The sequence below is a fragment of the Gossypium arboreum genome, chromosome 9 (genome assembly GCF_025698485.1).
Source record: "Gossypium arboreum isolate Shixiya-1 chromosome 9, ASM2569848v2, whole genome shotgun sequence".
In the NCBI taxonomy this organism is placed as follows: domain Eukaryota; kingdom Viridiplantae; phylum Streptophyta; class Magnoliopsida; order Malvales; family Malvaceae; genus Gossypium; species Gossypium arboreum.
In genome coordinates, this window is record NC_069078.1 from 81,344,468 (window position 1) to 81,363,966 (window position 19,499).

The 19,499-nt window shown below is 34.1% G+C and overlaps 2 protein-coding genes across 7 annotated transcripts; both read right to left on the bottom strand.

The window, feature by feature from the left end:
- Positions 1-1,374: 1,374 nt before the first annotated feature.
- Positions 1,375-3,860, bottom strand: LOC108456594 (two-component response regulator ARR6-like). Its single transcript, XM_017755145.2, has 5 exons — positions 3,306-3,860; positions 3,126-3,202; positions 2,911-2,988; positions 2,728-2,798; positions 1,375-2,024 (listed from the first exon to the last, which is right to left on the bottom strand). The coding sequence occupies exons 1-5, from the start codon at positions 3,421-3,423 to the stop codon at positions 1,736-1,738; spliced, it is 633 nt and encodes a 210-aa protein (XP_017610634.1). The 5' UTR covers positions 3,424-3,860; the 3' UTR covers positions 1,375-1,735.
- A 2,853-nt stretch (positions 3,861-6,713) lies between these two features.
- LOC108456593 (uncharacterized) lies at positions 6,714-15,098 on the bottom strand. 6 transcript variants are annotated; one of them, XR_008270868.1, is made up of 7 exons: positions 14,969-15,098; positions 14,446-14,853; positions 12,260-12,631; positions 9,546-12,180; positions 7,708-9,423; positions 7,486-7,554; positions 6,714-7,125 (listed from the first exon to the last, which is right to left on the bottom strand). XR_008270868.1 is itself a non-coding variant. In XM_053019041.1 (6 exons), exons 2-5 carry the CDS (start codon positions 14,587-14,589, stop codon positions 7,748-7,750), a joined length of 4,815 nt encoding a protein of 1,604 aa, XP_052875001.1. In that variant the 5' UTR covers positions 14,590-14,853; positions 14,969-15,089; the 3' UTR covers positions 6,714-7,554; positions 7,708-7,747. The 6 variants fall into 6 exon arrangements, 2 of the variants coding, with proteins under 2 accessions (XP_052875001.1, XP_052875000.1); XR_008270869.1 differs by having other exon boundaries at positions 9,558-12,180; positions 14,446-14,991; XR_008270870.1 differs by lacking the exon at positions 14,969-15,098 and having other exon boundaries at positions 6,714-7,071; positions 9,558-12,180; positions 14,446-14,962.
- Between the last annotated feature and the right edge of the window lie 4,401 nt (positions 15,099-19,499).

Below are 19,499 nucleotides of genomic sequence, written 5' to 3' on the forward strand. Positions count from 1 at the left end.
GACCCTTGAATAGACCAAAAAGAGTAAGCATAAAGCAAAAAAGAATGCAGCATTGCAAATTGCAAATTGCAGGCCCAAATATAATTGAAGGGCAAACTACCATTGAAGACTCACAGGAGCAGTTAGCTCTTCTCAATCAAAACTTCAACAAAGCATTTAAAAAGTTAACAATGAAGATTGGGGAGTTCGATTCAAACCATAAAAAAATGAAATACACAAAATTAATATTGTAAAGGGAGAATTCTTTCCCAGCATGCAAAAACTTCTATTCTCAACTGTGAAGATGAATCACAGATCATCTCCAATTTATAAGCTACTACTACCACCTAATATGAAACATAGTTTAAAATGTTAAAAAAGTTCTCACAATTTGGATCCGATGGCAACATTGGAAAGAGGAAAAAAAGGAAGGAATGGCTGATTGTGCAGCTTCGTCGGTGCTATTTTCCTAGATAATCCTCAACATCATATTTGAAAAAAAACCCCAATATTTGTGACTGTATTTAAATCGAAGTCTATTGGAAGTAAATAGTTTCTCATCAACACAATAGCTTTGGTAATTACCAAGATTTTTCCCCTTTTCTTTTAGAATTTAGCTAAACCCTAACCAGATTGCCAAAATATTTCTTTTAATTTGTAATGTAAAAGAAAAAACAAATACAAGTGGCTTTCCATTTTATTTTAAGGACATGGATTTATGATCACGTGAATAATATTGGAGGAAGATGACGTATCACCATTTCTTTAACGAAATTAAGAATAAAGATGTAGTTGAGCCAAGCTCGATCGAAATTCAGAGTTCCATACTTGATTTAAGCTCCAGCCAGTATTTAATTTTAAGTTTAAAGTTGACTCAAGATATAATCAAATCACTCAAACTTAATTAAATATATTTATTAATTTTCATATTCAAGTTTGAACAGTTTAAGTTTAACCGAATAATTAAAATTAAGGTTAAAAATATATACTAAAGAAAAATAACATAAAACAATTAAAATATATATTAAAAATAAAAGATTTGATAAAATTCACGAGTCACTCCAAAAAATTTTGAGAGAGTTAAAATTAAATTATATATTTTACAATAATAAATATTATAATTTTACTATATCTTTATTATTTTTAAAAGTTAAATCAAAATTTTATTATTTTAGAAGAATTAAAATGTAATTTTATTATTATTAATTTAAAATTTTATAAATTATAAAAGACTTTTAACTTGAAAGATGAGCCAGCCTGATTAAACTTGAAACTTGATTTTATCAATAACTCAAGTTCATTTTAGTAATTATTAAATCAAATTAAAATATAACTTATGTCTCATTCTCGCAAGTTAGGTAATACAATCTTGAGTGATTATTCTAAGGATCAATATTTCTATACAAGTATACATTAAAATATATGAGTAAAAATTGGAATAACATATGGCAAGCATGTGCCCAGAAGTTATGGAAGGTGCAACGAAATCAGAATCCACCAAATTCATAACTATGCACACAGATAAGAAACAAAAGCCCATCATTTTTGTGATTCTAATGAATTTTTTTTTTTTACCTAAACGGAACAAAAAATAACGCCAACTGTATCTCCATTTCTCTGTTTCAGGCCCTAATTAATTGTTATCAGCTTCTAAAGAGGCCTTGATAAGTGCCATTTACACAAGTTATCCATATGAGGGAAATTGCGAGGATATTGACAAAAAAAAATTTACCATCGAAAAAACGGATGAGGGGAACTAGTTATGGTCGCGCAATTTTGCCCTCTTCAATGAATGCAGAGGTGATGAGGTTGCTGCAGTCGATGGTGAGGATGGTAATGGTGATGACGGAGATGATGGTATTGATGATGATGATGATGACGACGATGATGAAGCATGGTTATCGTCTTCAAACTTTCTTTTGTCAACTCTTCTCCTTTTGTTTCCCTCTGTTTCTCCTCTCCTTATGCAATCATTCATCACCCGTTTCACATCCGACAGTTTCACGGGCTTAACTAGAAACTCCTCCGCCCCTTCCTCCAAACAGCTGTAGATGAAAATAATGTTTTTAGCCTAGTTGTGCATGATCAAGCAAAGTGCAGATGCATTATCTAAAGTGATTCAGAACAACCAAGGGTTCAAAGTATGCCAACAGTCTCTTTTAAGTGAGGGTCTCCACCATATTTTGTTCTTTGATGTACATGTTGAAATATGTCATGCAGAATCTCTGATTTTATAAAAGAAAATGCCTGAAACGTCAATAATTTCCAGTGAAACAGAATATATATATATATATATATATATATAATATGAAAGAAACCAAGAGATCCGGAGAATAAAAATCAGAATATTATTTAAGAGAAAAGACAAGTGAATCTTTCATTATTATCAAGATTTTGGGTGGTCTGTTTCCCACAAAAAAATTCAAACAAAATACAGAATCTTATCATTTTTGTCTTATTACAGTACTCATGAGATTTGGGTTAATCTTATAATGACTGATATGTTTTGATAAATCTTATCATATGCAATATTCCTTCATCTCAATTATCGTCCAGTAGCTTCAAGCCAAAGGGATTATTAGGCTAAAAAAAGAAAATACTTGCATATCATAATATCAATTTCCCCAGATTTCCTCTAAATGAATGTCATAGCCAGGATATGGTATATATTCCCAGATCCAAACAGATTTGATTTCCCGAGAAAATCATCAGAACATACTGGCGTTCAATTAAGACTTGGAGATATACCTATCAATACGGGTGAGGATGTTCTCGGAGGACATGATCACCACAGGAATTTCTCTAAAGGTTGATGATCGCTGTTCCAACATCAAATGAAACATAATCAGTAATGGAATTCACAATAGTTTCATCTCCATCTTCAAATAAATTTTAGGATTAGAATGATCAAATAAACTTAGAAAAAAAGACCTTGATTCTCTTGAGGAGTTCATATCCAGTCATTCCGGGCATGGAGTAATCCGTCATTATAAGATTCACCTTCAAACCCTGTAATAGCAGCCATTTTAACACCACACACAATCAATCCTAAATTTCATCTAATATTTTATTCAATAGTTTGTTTGATTTTTATTATTTAATTTTCTATTATTTTCGTAGCAACCCAAACAGATAGAACTACTCACATTGAAACCCAGAGACCCTTTTTCTTCATCCAAACCAAGAAACTGCAAGGCTCTTGCCCCACTCTCCACAGTTGTGACTGCACGAAAACAAAGAATCAGACCAGACCCAATCTTCAAAATCAACAAAACCCCACAAGTATTGATCCAAAACAAGGTGGGGAAATGGAAACTAAGCTGTACCTTTACAAGAGGATATCTTTAGCAACTTTTCAATAACCTTACGATCGACGTGACTATCATCCACGGCAAGAACATGCAATTGAGACTCAGATGCTAAAACCTCACCAGCAACCTCCATAATCCAGTATGAGAGTGATGAGTTAAAAAGAAGAAGAGGAGGCTCTCTGTGTGTGTGTGTAAATGTGTTGTTTTAGAAACAAGGAAACAAGGGTTTGGATTTGGATTTTTAAATGAAGAAGAAAGAGAAAGAGTGTTTAAAAAGGAGATGTAAAGGCGAAGATTGTGAAGATCCATCCAAATCCAATATCGTAGAGTAAGATCTTAGCAAATCTTTTAAAGCAGGAGAGGGAGCATTATCCCCCACTTGTCTCTTGTCCTGTCAAATTGACTAAATACTTCCATGTGTATATATATATATATATGTAAAGAAAAAAGAAAATGTAAATGGCAGTGTTAACCCTGTACGTAAAAATCACCGAAAATGGAGGCAGAAGACAAATCGTATAGAATAAATTTAACAGAGGATTTCGGGTTTTAGATTTGGCTTTGACTCTGTCTGATAGATACTGAGAGCGTAGAGTAGTTGAAACCGGCACAATTAGTAGTAGTATTTGGAAATGGAAATAAAATTCCCGTCTTTCTGTCCAACAGGCATGGATTACTGGTGGGTCAGTTTCGATGGGCTTTTTTTTTCCCACGCGTCATCTCTTTGACCACCGTTTTATCAAATGGCCTTTTTGTCTTAAAAGAATAACTCAACACTCTCCTTCGCTGTATGGTTGAATTACATAAAGGTAAACCATGTAATCATTCACATTTTTTAATCATAATCATATTCATAACATTTCTTTTCTCCTTCATAATTTCATTCCACAATTACAACAAAACCAAGGAAGCAATAAACAAAGCTCTCCTACAAGACAAAGGTGGAGAACCCACCTAAAAGGAAACAAAGAAGAGATTGCGGTATGAACATGGCACACCCAAACATCAATGTATAAACTTTAATGCGGTAGTAGATGAATTCCTAAACAGAATGAATAGTTGCAACGAGGTAAAAAAAACCAAGTTCCCATGAAAAACTCGATAGGCGGCCAATGTCATTATGGAGTGAGGACTTAGAAAATCAAGTCACCATTGGACTTGAGTGTCACGGTTGTAGAAGGTTCTTTAATTGACAGAGGAAGCATTGCAAGCAATAAATGTAGCAAAAAAAAGACATAGAGGAAGATTGGAATAGATTTTATAACATTAAGTATAATGGTAGATGATTGGTAAGGTGAAGAAAAGGAACTGTGATTAATAATATGACTAAACAAAAAAAAAATTGAGACAATCATAGAGAGAATTTTGAGAAATAGAAAGTCAAAGTAGCAAAAATCTTATCACCGGATGTGAAAATCTCTTATTTATAGTATTTTAAAATGCAAGTTACAAAGTTGACAATTAATGAAGTAATCATATATATATATATATAAAAGAATTATAAGAACATACATGAAAACTTCCAGTTTTGGGATAATTGTTTGAATTCCAAAGTACTTCCTTTTAGTTTTATTAAAGTGGATCTTTTTTTTTAAATTAAGTTTTAAATTTAATTTTCTTGCTATTATTAATAATAGTTCATCGGGCAAGAAACGAAAAAAATCTTATTCTATTTTATTTTGTTTGTTATATATATATATATATATATGATAACATACATACACATATATAATAAAATAGAGTTTTGGAATAATTTTAGTGACAATTAGTTCTAAACCAGTTCTAAAATATTTGTAGTCAACATAATTTAATTTCGTAATTAAATTATTAAAGAAAATTATAAAAATAAATAGATACATAAAAATAATTAAATGTATTATAATTGATGCATACAATTGGCTCGCACACAAATATGCAAACTAGTGTATAATTTATAAAAGAAGTTATAGGAGTATAGAAACTTTTAATTCTAAATAATTCTTTGAATTTCAAAATCTTCTTTTGATCATATTTAAAGTAAATCCATTTTCAAATTAAATTTTAAATATAATTTTATTACCATTAATAATAAATCATCAAATTTAGTGCATATTTCACATTAAAATCACCAAATCAAATGGAAACCAATTTTGAAGTATACCACCAATTTTCTATTTAAATAAATTTAATATGAATTACTCTCTTACATAAAAATTAAACTTGCAAATATTGTTTCATGTTATATTTAATTGGTTAATATTTTATTAAGTTTTAAATATGAAATAAAATGTTTTCAAAATTTTCATTTTAATTTATAAATATTTGGCATATATTTTAATATAATTGATTTATATTAATACCCACTTAAATCTCACTAAATTAAACATTTTGAAATAATAAAATTTTATGCTATTTTGAAAGATTCAAGATTCAAATAATTGTAGGATGATTTGACAAAAAATACAAGCTTACTCGCTAAAAAGGTAAAAAATAAATTGAATGCTAAAATATATATATATTTTGATAAAATTGGAGAACTAAATATATTATTATACCTTTAAAAATATAAAATAAAAAATTAAAAGTGACAAGTGAAAATGGGTGCCGCCCTTATTGGGGACAACCTTTTATAATTAAATTATTATTATTTTTTATTTTATTAAAAATAATTAAAAATATAGCAGATGCATACTTTAAAAATTAAAAAACGTGTACTTCAAGTACAAATTTAGAAAAAAAAATCAAAGTAGAAAAACAAATCAACTTTATATGTCAAATTATAAATTAAAGCTAACAGAAATATTAACAGTGACTTTATAAATTATAATAAAATTAAATATTTACCCCAGCAGTTAAATTTTATAAAGTAACATCCCAAGTACATAATTACCGTAACATACTTATACACCAATTCAATATTCCTTCATTTTTAAGGTACCAATTAAACCGGTTTTATCACCAGTTTCCGGTGAAATCAGTCCATAAATATCAAATATCAATGTTAAACCTAACACAGTTAATTTGCATAATTATTTCGATGAAAAGAGATTAAAACAGCAACTCCTCGCTTAAAAAGTCTCTTAGTAAATCGTCTACGTAGCTAATTTTGTTGCTTATATTGTACCACTTTTCAGTATTTTCCAGTACAATAACCCATTAAACCATAAGCAATAGTGATGGCTTGGGCTTTTCAACTCCCAATGAAAATTACACCATGCAAACCCAAATTCCACATCTATAAACAAAACTACATCACGCAGAAGAAGCATACCCAGACTTTGCAATTTACACATTTTGAACAACTACATTCAAGCCCAATAGTCCACAGTACCAAAGTCATTACCCCATTTTCTGTTTATTCCCTAAACAATACCTTACCGTAGAGATTTACTCATTAACTTGACATCAACCCAATACTAGAGGCAGAAAATCAATGGGATTGACTTTTGAGATTGAAAGTAGTTTCTCTTCAAAATAAATTAGTCATACTTAACCAGTGTCAATGGGTCCTGTAAACGTTATAATCACCTAGAACTGCTGTAGTTATATATCATTAGTAGAAAATACCCACCCATAAAACGGTCCAAGACAACATTCCAATAGCAGACCAAATGTTCCAGAATACATACAAGGCTTTTCTTCTTAAGACCGTTTGACCTACCTAGCAATTTCGGTCAACAGTAAAATCACGGCGAAGCACAAGCAAAAGATGAATGACATTGTAGCCTGTCACTGGTTATCACATGGGCCAGTAGAGGTGAAAGTGCAACATCAAACTTCAACGCTATCTCTGTGCCAACACCTTATAAAAACATTGATATCAAAGTTGGCAGGAATCACAACTGTTGCAGATGAACTACAATTACAGTTCATAAATTAAATAGGATTAGAATTCAACATCAACCCCAGAAACCATATCAGGTGAGGAAAAAAGCTTCAGTATCAAAATTAGGTGAAACAAAATAGAACTGAAAAAGAAAAAAAGGCAAGAAAGATTTGCACTAAAAACCAGTATGGGCACCAATTTCTAATGTCTAGGCAACATAGAACATAAGTTCTCCAACAGTTAACAATATCTACAAAGGGGAAGGTGATCTGCTCCAAAAACTAATTCAAGGCACAATGGCTTGAAAATGCTGAAGAGATTTTTTAGGATACAATTGATAAGAGTAAGATGTGGGGGTCGGAGACTATGAACATCAAATGGCTCACTTACCACCCATCCTCTAAGAGCACACAGGGTAGATGACCTCTGGGGTTTTAGCTAATTCCCATCCCTGAATACCTGAAATAAAATAAATATAAATTGTCACAAAAAATCCATAATTCTAATAATATAGTTTGGCTCCCCTTTGCCACTATCAAGTTGGTAGCATGCAAGAAAAAGAAAACACAGGTATTGTTAAAGGAAACTGAAAAGAATGCAAATGACACATGCCTTGAGTCATCAGAATGTGACATTTAAGGATTCTTGATTACTACTGCCATGAAGATTGCTTGTATCCATTCCATCCTCCCTCGGGTTCCTTCCTTTTCAAAATACCACCAGGAACCTGATGGATTCTTGCTTGCTCCTCTGCCTGGGGATGTGAACTGGCAACAGACAGTTGCCTTGAGGCAAGAGGTACCATCTCATCTCTTCCTTCAATGTCTGGGCCTCCAGGCCCAGCATTTAAGTCTAGACCTTGCCTTCCCCAATGCCTACCATTCTCAGCACCACTACTATGACTACCATCAGGAAGGCTAACAACATAGGGCCTTGGGTAATGGGATGGAACAGAACCAACAGGTCGTAATAATTGCGAATGAACTGGAGGAAAACAAAACCTCCCACCAGAAGATGAATCAACATAAGTAGATGAACCAGCAGAAAAGCTAGTTGAAGGAAGAGGGAATGTTGTTCCAAAAGGGAAAAGAGGGTATTGGAAAGGAGTTGATGGGAATGACACTGCTGGAGCAGATGACAACATGGGTTCCCTATATACATCAGGATTAAAAGGGGTGGCACCAACAGGTGGGCCCAAAACCCTTTGTGGCCCACCAGTTGCAACAATTGGAAAAGGCTGCTCTCTGTCGGGCAAGATCGATTGGATTGTGATAGATGAGTATGTATTCTCGGTAGGAAACCATGATGAGAAATTTCCCATCTCCGTACCATTCATCCGCAAGCTGGAAACTGATGGTTGAGATGGGGCATTGCTGCTTCTAGCGTTATGGCTAAATAGTGATGGATCAATGCTTATCTCATCAACAGCAGGTCCATTGTTCAAATCAAAGTCCCTACGGACAGTTACTTCACTATTAAGAATCCCAGACAATGATTTTATAGGCTGCATAGGGACATCCAGTCTCCGACTAAACCCAGTAGACTGATTACCAAAATCAGCTGGCTCATCAACTCTATTCAAATCAAGATCAAGTCCCCCGGATGACCGAATGGATGGAGAACCCACCATTCCACAAGTTAAATCACAAGTACTTGTAAGGTCCAGTGCAGAGTCTGTGCCCTTAGCAAAACTTCGGGAAGCTAGATCCTGAAGCACTCTCTCATCAGGTACATTCAAATCAATATCCAAAGGAGGACGACTTTGTTTCCTAGTACTAACATCAGCAATAGAAGTGTTGCTTGTACCCAGAGGGATATCCAAAATCTTTCTGGGCTCAGCTGGCCGAAATGCACTTGTGGCTGCTGATCCCTTCCAACCAAGTGCCCCTTTGGTCCGCAAAAGGTCATCTGGGGGAACAAAAGGCCCTTTAGCAGCAGCAGCAACAGTAATTGTAGAAGGGACACTGCTAGCCACAGAAGAAACAGGGAAAGGCAATGAGCTAAATTGGACAGGAGCTGAACATCCTGATGCTGTCAAGTTATTTGGATCCCCAAATTTCCCCTCATCTGCATTAAAGCCTTCATTCAAGTCAAATTCAACTTTTGTCTCTATATCTGTACCACCTGTAACAGGAGCATCTCTAGTGGCTGATGTCCCTTCCACTTCATCTGCCTCTTCGCCGGTCAAATTAGACCCCCTTGGCCACATAGGTTGCTCTGTTTCCATTACAGTAGGTGATACACATGGAGATGGTCCAGCACGTGGTTCATTTCCCTTACGATCTTCTAAATTCTCCTCCACATGCTCACCTTTCTGAGCATTGACAGCTGAACCAACAACAAATACAATTAATTACCAATTGATGATGTAAACTAAATTGAAAAAGAAAAAGGACTTAATTTGATGTGTATTTCATAATTAATTAAGAGAACAATAAGAGAAGCATTACTTTCCCATTCACCTGCATTACTAGGAGCATCACTCTCAACATCCTTCTCAGCCTTCACTTCATCAACATTTTCCAGAACCATATCTTTACCAAAACCAGGAGGCAAAGTTTCTGTCACTGTACCATTGATGGAATGTCCAACTACTGGTGACTTCTGATGAGTCTGTGAACTTCTTTCCGAACCTTCAAGGACATTTTTCTTGTTGTCAGCATCAACTTCAACAGAAGGTACAGATGAAGATCCTGGAACAACTTCTTTCTCAACTTTTACAAACAGACCTACGACCTTATCTTCATTAGCCACAGAAGAGCACCCTTTTTGTTTAGTACCCAAACTGCTATCACCATCCACTCCACCTGCCTTTTTCTCCAGATGCTCTTTGCAATCTCCAATATCAGTAGTTTTCTCCGCAGTGCTTGCAGAGGGCAAATTGATTAAAGTGGTCGTTACATTTTCCTTTAATTTATCATTTTCAGGACATGGGTCTCCAGTGTACAGAATACTTAAAGACCTTAAATGTTCATTCAGTTCTCTAGATTTTTCTAGAGAGGAACCAATCTTGCTGTCTGCATTCCTGGCCCATGAATTACCACCAACTGCCTGCTTCAAATGCTCATCATTGGCACCTTCAACAGACTGATTTTGATCTCGAACAACCTCATCCCCAGAAGAAGGTTTTAGTTTTGTATCATTGCCTGTGTCAGAGAGCTCAACAAAAGGGGCCTTTCTTTGTGGAGATTCTATCAGTGAAGCCACATCCACTCCAGTAGCCACACTAGCAAGAAGATTCATTCCAGCATCATCTCCAACAGGCATGCACACATTTGATTCAGAGAACTTGACACAACTATCAATTAGAGCATTTATGGAGCTGAAAGAAGGCTCCTGCATTTTCCCTGATTTATGTTCATTTCCAGAAGATGAAGCAGTTTTAGTAACTTCATTTGTTTTCCTAGCCCCTTCTCCAGTCCTACAGTTTTCTTCATCAGGAACAGCTGCAGGTGAACCATCTCCCTCATCAAACCCCGTCAGCATGTCTTTTAAGTCATTGCTCTGCCACGATTCAGTATTCACATCAGTAATAACATTTGTCCGGTAACTATCATTCTTCTCCTTCAAGTTACGATCGAATTGTTCCTGTGTCTCTGAAAGCACAGGAGAAGAAGCCCTGCTATTCATGACAGAGTGATCTTCAAGAGATCCTCCACTGGCACTTTGTACTGGACTTCTACCTCGATTTGGGATCTTAACAATGAACTTATGACTATTAGACACAGCCATAGGAGCATCCACAGCCCTTTCACATGCTAAACCAGACTGTGATATTTTTTCTGATGCAAGATTTCTGTTAAAGGAAGAATTTTTGCCTGATCCAGTTTCCCTTTGAACTCCAGATGACCCTGGGAAACCATTATTGGATTTCCGGTGTCGGGAAGAATTACCCGAGATCTTAGAGACTGATCCAGAACCAGCTGCAGAACTTCTTGCATCCTCCTTTATAGAAAGTCCACCAGCCTTTGCATGGTCACTAGAACAAGACTGACTATTGTTGTGGGACTGACTCGAACTGCTGCTTTTCTCATCCTTTGCTATTGTTTGAGGATCAGAGGTGCCAACAACAGCAGCATTTCGTGCTTGCACATCTTTTAAATTTGCAATGGCAGAAGCAGGTGATATTGCGGCCTTCATAGATCCCAGTGATGCAGAAGTAGACTTGGTAGCACTCTCTCCTTGAGCAAGCTTAACAGAACCAGTTTTAGAGGCAGAAACCTGTGTGACTGAATTCTTCATGGCAACCTCAGATGATCCAGAATGCTTGTTTCCACTGTGAGAAACCTCCGAAACTCGAGACCTTGCAGGCCAGGGAACAGCTTGGTTTGAGCCACACTTGGCATCCATCTCAGCCTCAACTCTTTTTTTCCATGTATCAACTAAACTCCTTGCTTTCTTCTGTATATCTATGTTCTTATGAGTGCGCAAATGATTCACAGACTTGCCAATGTTACACATCTGTAGAGCTGTGAGATTTACAGGTAACTTATCAAGTGCTCGGAGTAAGGTTAATAGAAAATCATCAACTGATCTATCATCCTTGGAGCCACTACCATCACCAATCTTCCCTTTGTGGACTTCCTGGAGCCATTCATCAAAAACACGCAACCCTCTGAGCTGAACAAAATGACTAAGACAGTCAAACTTGTCTGTAGCTGATATTACACTAGCAAGCATTGACCGGCTCACCAAGTCTATTTTCTTTTCATTTCTCTCAGGCACCATGAGATGAATCAATTTCTCAACTCCTTCATAATCTTCTAGGCCCCCCTTTTCAGCGATCTTTGCAATCTCAATTTTTAAATTAATTTCTCGTCTACCATGACCAGAATCCCCATCATCTATTTTACTAGTGCATTCCCGCTTGACAGGCTCGGAACCTTGATCACCACGCTCCCTTTTCTTTCCCTTACCCTGAGAAGGAAATGAAGCACTGTTTTGTACACTCTCTAAACTAGGTTTTAACTGTGATGTAGATGTTGGACCATTCACTGGCTTTGGAGAACATCCATCTGGCTGGACTGTAGCTTGCATTTCTAAACGTGTCTTATATAATAGATTATCTACTTCCTCTTGATGTTCCTGTAAAAGTCAGCAATATCAATTGTGAAAGTTCAAATTTGGAATAGATTATACACCTTAAAGAGAATCTAGAACTCACATTAATGTAATCTCGATCAGTTAGCCACCATAAACACTTGTTTGTAATGTCATAAACTCGCCGGCAAACAAGTGAGCAAATCCCAGATGGAAGTTCAACGTCTTTAGGAAGAAATGCAACTTTACACGGATGGAGTAATGATGCAGCAGGAATCTCATCCTTATGAAAGGAATAAAAGATTTCGTTTGGCGCAGCTTCCAGCAGGATGCCTTCGCCAAGCTTTACTTCAGCGGGTCGATAAAGCCAATTCACGCCCAACTTTAACTTATTTTCTTTGCTTGCAGTCAGGCACCGAATTATTCCAATGAAAGGTGGAGAATCTAGAGCTGGTTTGAAGAGAGCACAGTCACCAATTCTGATATTGCGTCCATCCTATAAGGGGGAAACCAGGCATGTAAACTTCACCAGTGAGAATATATATATAAACAATTTGGTTAAAAGAAATAAAAAGGGAGAAGAAGAGGAAGAAGAAGAAGCTTGATCAACACCTCAAACTTGCATTAATCAGTTACTTCTAAAAACTATCAACTTAGCTACATAGACTGAGCAACCTAACAGCAGTACAAATGGCAATTCGATACAGACAAAACCAACACAAATCAACAACCTCATCCAGCAACTAGTAATTGCTTAAACAATTAGATATGATGATGATTCCAAGAAACCATCTTTATTAGATAAGAACATCGTCTAAATGCGTAATTGCAGAAAAAAGATGCATATAACGGCAATTCAAGCCTAATTAGTAAATCAACTATAATTCTATATGAGCAAATTCCACAAGACTTCACCACTAGCAAGAACAAGGTTCATATGCATTCAAAACCTGCTATACTAATATCAGGGAAACCATTATACATCTATACTGAACAAAAACTTAACAATTCGCATACTGATAATAGGTTGTTTATATCACGCACTCCTCTTTAAAGCCTTGGATATGTCTTAGGTACTGCTTCAACAGACATCATTATCATATAAATATGACTCCGTTGAAGATGTCCAATACATTTCTCTGGACTAATTTTTGACATGTTTTATCAGAGAAAACATCGAGCATAACAAAAATCATGTTCCTTCTCACTCATATACAACTATGTCAAAACCCGATTCCAAATGGGAAGACCAATACACTTGCGTTATCTAGGACAACTATCTTTTTACACATAATAGAACAGGATGCATTACAGAAACTCGCAAGACTTGCCATATACAGAAAGACCAGAAGCAAATATTGCATTTACCACATCCCAGGTCAACTATTGGAGCAATAACTCCCCAAAAAATGTATCCTTATTTTTCAAGCTCTTCCAAAATTGGAATAATTTTCCAATACAATTATAAATCATAATGCTGGTGATTACTCCTTAATCATCATTCCTACCTAAAGTTAGCAAATTCCTAATATTCAGGTTCATTAGCAAATTCCTAATATTCAGGTTCATTTACATCAATCTGTCTAAAATCCAAATATTTCTATTGTGTCCAAAACACTTTCTACCTGGAACTAAAATTAGCTTGGACGAAGAAAACCCACCCCATGGCAGGCTGAATGATTATAGCTACATGTCCACAATTAAAAGTTTCAGATAAGTTAGTAGGATATTTCAGCTGTAGAATAGCTTCTAGAGGAGAAAATGAAAAAGAAGTTATTGTTATTTTAGGACACTAATCCATCTGAAGAGAGACGCCCTTCCCCATCTTACCCAACTTATTATGTGGTACAATCGTTCTTCACAGCTGCAACACTATATGATCCGCAAAACCAAGCCTAACAAAAATGTCTTGCACATATACCTCAGTAAAACAGTCAACCCAAAACATAAAAACATAAATGCCTTCATATGAGTCAGTTAAAATTTCGAAAAATGTCCAAAACAATTCAGACAACTGACTAGATTTTACTCCAAACGAGCTCAACAAATCATCCACAAAGTTTAAACCAAGCCAACAAAATTGACGAAATTTGCGACTATTTCAACACTTCCCCTCATCAATCAAGACACCATCTCAAAATTCTCAAGCAAAATCGAACCTCTTCATTTACCAAAATCGATATGATAAAGCACCTCTCACCAAATCACCTGATAAAACAAACCAACAAGCGAACAAAAAGGAAAACCTAGAAAATAAAGAAAAATATCCAATCAAATCAAATTAAGTGAAATTGATTTAGAAAGTTATACCTTTGAAAATGAATTAACGGTAGAGGAAGAAGAAAAAGAGAGCGAACCAACACCATCACCACTCAGAACCTCCGTTGCACGTGTAGGGACTGTCCACATCAGCCGTGCCTTTTTCCTCTCCTCATCTCCTCCCCGCCCATGCATAGCCTTGCATTTTTCCCTTCGAGTACCATCAATCCGCCCTCCTAATGGCTATCTTTCTTTTTCCCCTCTTGAATTCCAGCTCCCCTTATTTCACCAACTCAAGCCCTAGATCACCAACCCCTACCTCTGTCAGAAATCTTCCCTTAACCAAACCCTAATTTCCCCAATCACAAATCCAAAAACCTAAATCCCTTCGACCGTGATTCTTCCGTTACCCAATCTAATTCAACCTTCTGCGTTCGATTTCTTAAGCCGCCTTTCGATCTACATAAGAAAATAAAAAAGAGAAGTTAAAATTTAAAAGGAAGCAAAAACTTGCTCTATTTCTAGAGAGAGAGACATAGAGAGGGACGGCAAAAGAAAAGGTGCACTTCGATACATGGTAGGGCAGAGCGGGCAATGGGTTTGGGCAGATCGGATAGTTCGGGCGAGTTTTTAGCAATAGCAAGATAAAGTCACGGATAAGCAATGATTTAAAAATCGGTTCATTAGTTAAGTCGTTTATACTTGGTTCGGTTCATTTCTATTTATTTTATAAATTATTAGGAAGCCCAGTTCAAACACTTTTAAGCTCGTATTAAAATTCTGGAAGCCCAAACATTACCCCTTTATGCCTTTACTAGAATTTTGAATACCTTTTTCACATAAATTAACATACAAACTTCTTTTTTACTTTGGGGTTTTTTTCTTCCTACATTACGCTCAAAACTTATTACATTTTCTCAGTTTCTTATCTAAATTTTATTTTGACAAAAAATTCATTTAAATCTTATTTGAAAATTTCTTTTATAATTTTTTGTTCTTTTCGATTTTATAATTTTTTCATAACAATCTTGGAGTACAGCGTAATCTCACCTTAATGGAATCCAAGTTTAAGGACTAAATTGAAAAAAATTGTCAAATTCTAAGACTAACGTAGAAAGAAAAGTGCAATGACCAAGTAGGGAAAAGTTGCAAGTTTAGAGACTAAATGTTGTTTTATCTTTATCTTATTTATATTGGAGCAAACTACATTTGTAGTCACCCAACTGTTAGTAAGTTTTTCTTTTTTGGTCACTCAATTGTGAAAAGTTATAAAATGATCATCCAATTATTTGATTTTTTTTCTTTTTTGGTCAATGACCTTCAATTGCTTACGAATAGATGATGTGGTATATTTTAAAATTGGCATAATAACAATTTTAACCCTAAATACTTATACATTGTGTCAATTTAGTCTTGATTACAAAAATTTTAACTCACAATGTTTACACATTGTGTAATCCAATCTGTTTTTAAAATTGATTTTTTGTGACCCTTTCACTTAAAAAGCTAAAAATATCTATTAACTATATTTGATAAAATATATATACCAAAAATAAAACACTAGAAAATCAAATATAATAATTTTCATATTTTCTCATTCTTTTAAAATTAATCATTAATGTCATAAATAAAAGTAAAATGTAAAAAAAGACCAAATTATACAATGTGTAAATGTTGAGGGTTAATTTTTTTTAATCATACTAAACGACACAATGTATAAGTGTTGAGAGTTAAATTTGTTATTATGCCAAATTTAAAAGTTGCCAAGTTATCTTTCCATTAGTAATTTAATGACTGGTGTTCAAAAAAGAAAATTTTGAATAGTTGGGTGACTGAAAATATCAGAGCTATGGTTTAGCTGGTTCTTGGACTGAACGTAGCATATGTGAAGTCTAGAAATACATGCCATTATATAACCTGTGATGGTGTGATATCTCCCGACTTTGATGAGAATTGTTTCACAAATAGACAAAGATGCTTTCCAACTGAGCTAATTCCGATAATTCTGAAAGTGATGTTCAAGTATCCGAGTAAAATGTTACTTACAATGAAATAGACTTCGAAAAGGTACAGATAAATGTTTTATAGTATATGAGAATGATAAATGTTATGTTATATGAGTATATACATGAAAGTTGATTTGTGAGACTTTACAATCTCCACCCCCTTATTAGTACAATTATATGTAATAAAATTCATAAGATTTATATTGATTTAGTTCAAAAATGTGGAACTGAAGAATTCAGTGGCTGAATGATAAATAAAGTAGTTAAAACTGAGAATGGGTTAGTAATTAAACATGAGTTCTGAAGAGAGATATCAGATTTTTTTTTGAAAAACTATTTGAGATACGCAGTGCCACTGTTGAAGAAAGAAGTTATTTATAGGTAATCGACTTATTCAGATATGGTATTTATAGAATGAGTTAACTGAAAATTTCTTCCAAATAAGCTTCGTGAGTGAACTGAATGATGTGAAATTATTGATATGTCACTGGATTAGTGATGAAATTGCAAAAAAATTTGAATACAACTGTTATAATCGGGTATCTTACAGCAATTTCTTCTAGGTATTTTATGTGAGTATTTTATATGTATTGTTATTCTCAAAGGTGTATATATATAACTGTTTATGTTCAGATGCTATAATCATTATATGGAAAGGTTGTTTAAACATGGTAATAGACGGAAATTATTGTAAGTCTGGTTAATTCATGAACGGTATTGCTATATCTTTCTCGGGTTTTTCTGATTCAGAATGTTTGATAGAAAATTTGATGATGAAATTCATATGATACTATTTTCTACTTCTGTTGGTTGAAGTTCTGAATAGCAAATGTGCAAGTTACACTGTTTTTATTATGACTGTTTATAGTGTGAATGTGCAATATTACTCTTTTGGACTTTCTTTGAGATGTCATCAATCTTTTTATTATTCAATATGGATTATCTTCACGGAAATTCAGTATAATTTCACAACTTGAATTTCATTATCTCAGTTTTCTTGTCATTATTATGGGTTGTTTGTAAGGAATATTCATTGATCGAAAGTAATTACATGTTTTACTACTATAAATCCTAATTTGATCATGGAAGTCAAGTGATATGGATTTCAAATTAAAAAAATTTTATTATGACATGTCTATTATAGAAAGATGTGAGATTGGAATGGATCAATAAATGGTAGCAAAGTTTCGATCAGTTGCAAGCTCTGTTGACCGAAGTATCAGTTCTGGCTCAGCCTAAATCAGGTAAGGAATTTATTATTATAGTGATACATCCTTGAATGGATTAGATTGTATTTTGATGAAGGAAGGCAAAGTAATGGCCTATAGACAGACAAAATTTCAGGAAAAGAATTATCTGATATATGATCTTGAGTTGGTAATTATTGTGTTGGCATTGAGAATTTGACAACATTATCTTTGTGGTGAAAAATACGATATATGTACTGATCATAGAACTTTAAAGTATCTGATGGTGTAGAAAGATCTGAATCTGATACAGCGCAGATGGCTTGAACTATTGAAAGACTCTGACTTGATAATTGAGTAATATTCGGGAAAATATATATAGTTGTTGATATTCTGAAAAGAAAATCTTTGTTTGTTTTATAAGCAATAAATATCTAATTGCTGTTATCTGATGAAAGATTAATTTTGGTTGAGGAAAGCTAAACTGATGTTTCTACAACAGATTAGTGAAGCTTAGAAAGGTGATAAAGAGTTATAAGTTAAATGGGTACAAAGTAAAACAACTTTTATTTAGAATTTCAAACTGAATTTGATAATTCGTAGTTATTCAAAGGAAGAATATGTGTACCAAAGAATTTAGAGCTTGTAACAGAAAATTTTATATGAATGCTCACAGTGGTACTATATTTGTTTATTCGAGGAATGATAAAATGCATAATAATTTAAAACAGATATAATGGTAGTCCGGAATGAAATGTGGTATTTCTAAAATTGTATCTAAATGCTTTATATGTCAGTAAACTAAAGCTAAGCATCAGATATTGCTACCTTCGGGACTGTTATAGCCAGTGAAGATACTGAAATAGAAATGTGATAAAGTTATTATGAATTCTATATCGGGATTATCCCTGTCTATGAAAAGAAAGATACTATTTGAGTAATTGTTGACCATTTGACGAATACTGTATAGATTATCCTGATATGAACAGATTTCTTACTTAATAGATTATTTGAATTATTTGTTCCTGAGATTGTCAGATTTCATGATATGCTAGTTTCCATTACTTTTTACTGAAATCTAAGATTCACATTCTGATTCTGGAACAAATTTCAAGAAACTTTGGGTATGTGGTTATATTTTAGTACTGCATGTCATTTTCTGATGAATGGTTAATTTGAATTTGTAATTTGAATTCTTGAAGATATGTTCCGGTACTATATTCTAAAAATTTGAAGGCAATTGGAAAATAAATGATTGTTGTGGGTTGAATTTGCGTACGATACTAATTTTTAGTCAAGTATTAAAATGGTACCGTATGAGACTCTGTATGACCATGAATGCAAAACTCTATAGTATTGGATTGAGATTAGTAAAAAAAAAAAGTGAAAGGGATCTGAGATAGTTTTAAGAAAATTTCTGATACTCAAAGGTCTTGTGCCGATCTTAGATAAAAAGAAATGGAGATCTGAGATAGTGACAAAATATTCTTGAAAATTTTGTCATGGAAGAAGTTCTCCAATTTTAACTGTAAAGGTGAATTAAGTCCGCAGTTTAACAGGTCATATTAGATTATTGAAAAGAATTGGAATTGTTGCATATCAATTGGTATTGTTGTTAGAGCTTGATAGAAGTTATAAATGTTATTTATGTGTATATGTTTCGACGGTATCGATCAGATCTGTCACATGTTATTTCTCTGATAGTATTAGAATTCAGCTTGACATGACTTTCAGTGAGCGATTGGTTGAAATTTTGGCATGTAAGGTGGAGGAAAATTATGAGAAATATAATATCTAAACTTCTTTACTGGTGAGATTTTCGAGGACGAAAATTCTTAAGGGGGAGAATTGTAATAGCCTGAATTTCAGTGATGTTGAAAACTATGGTTCGAGGCCACTAAATTCGGCAAAT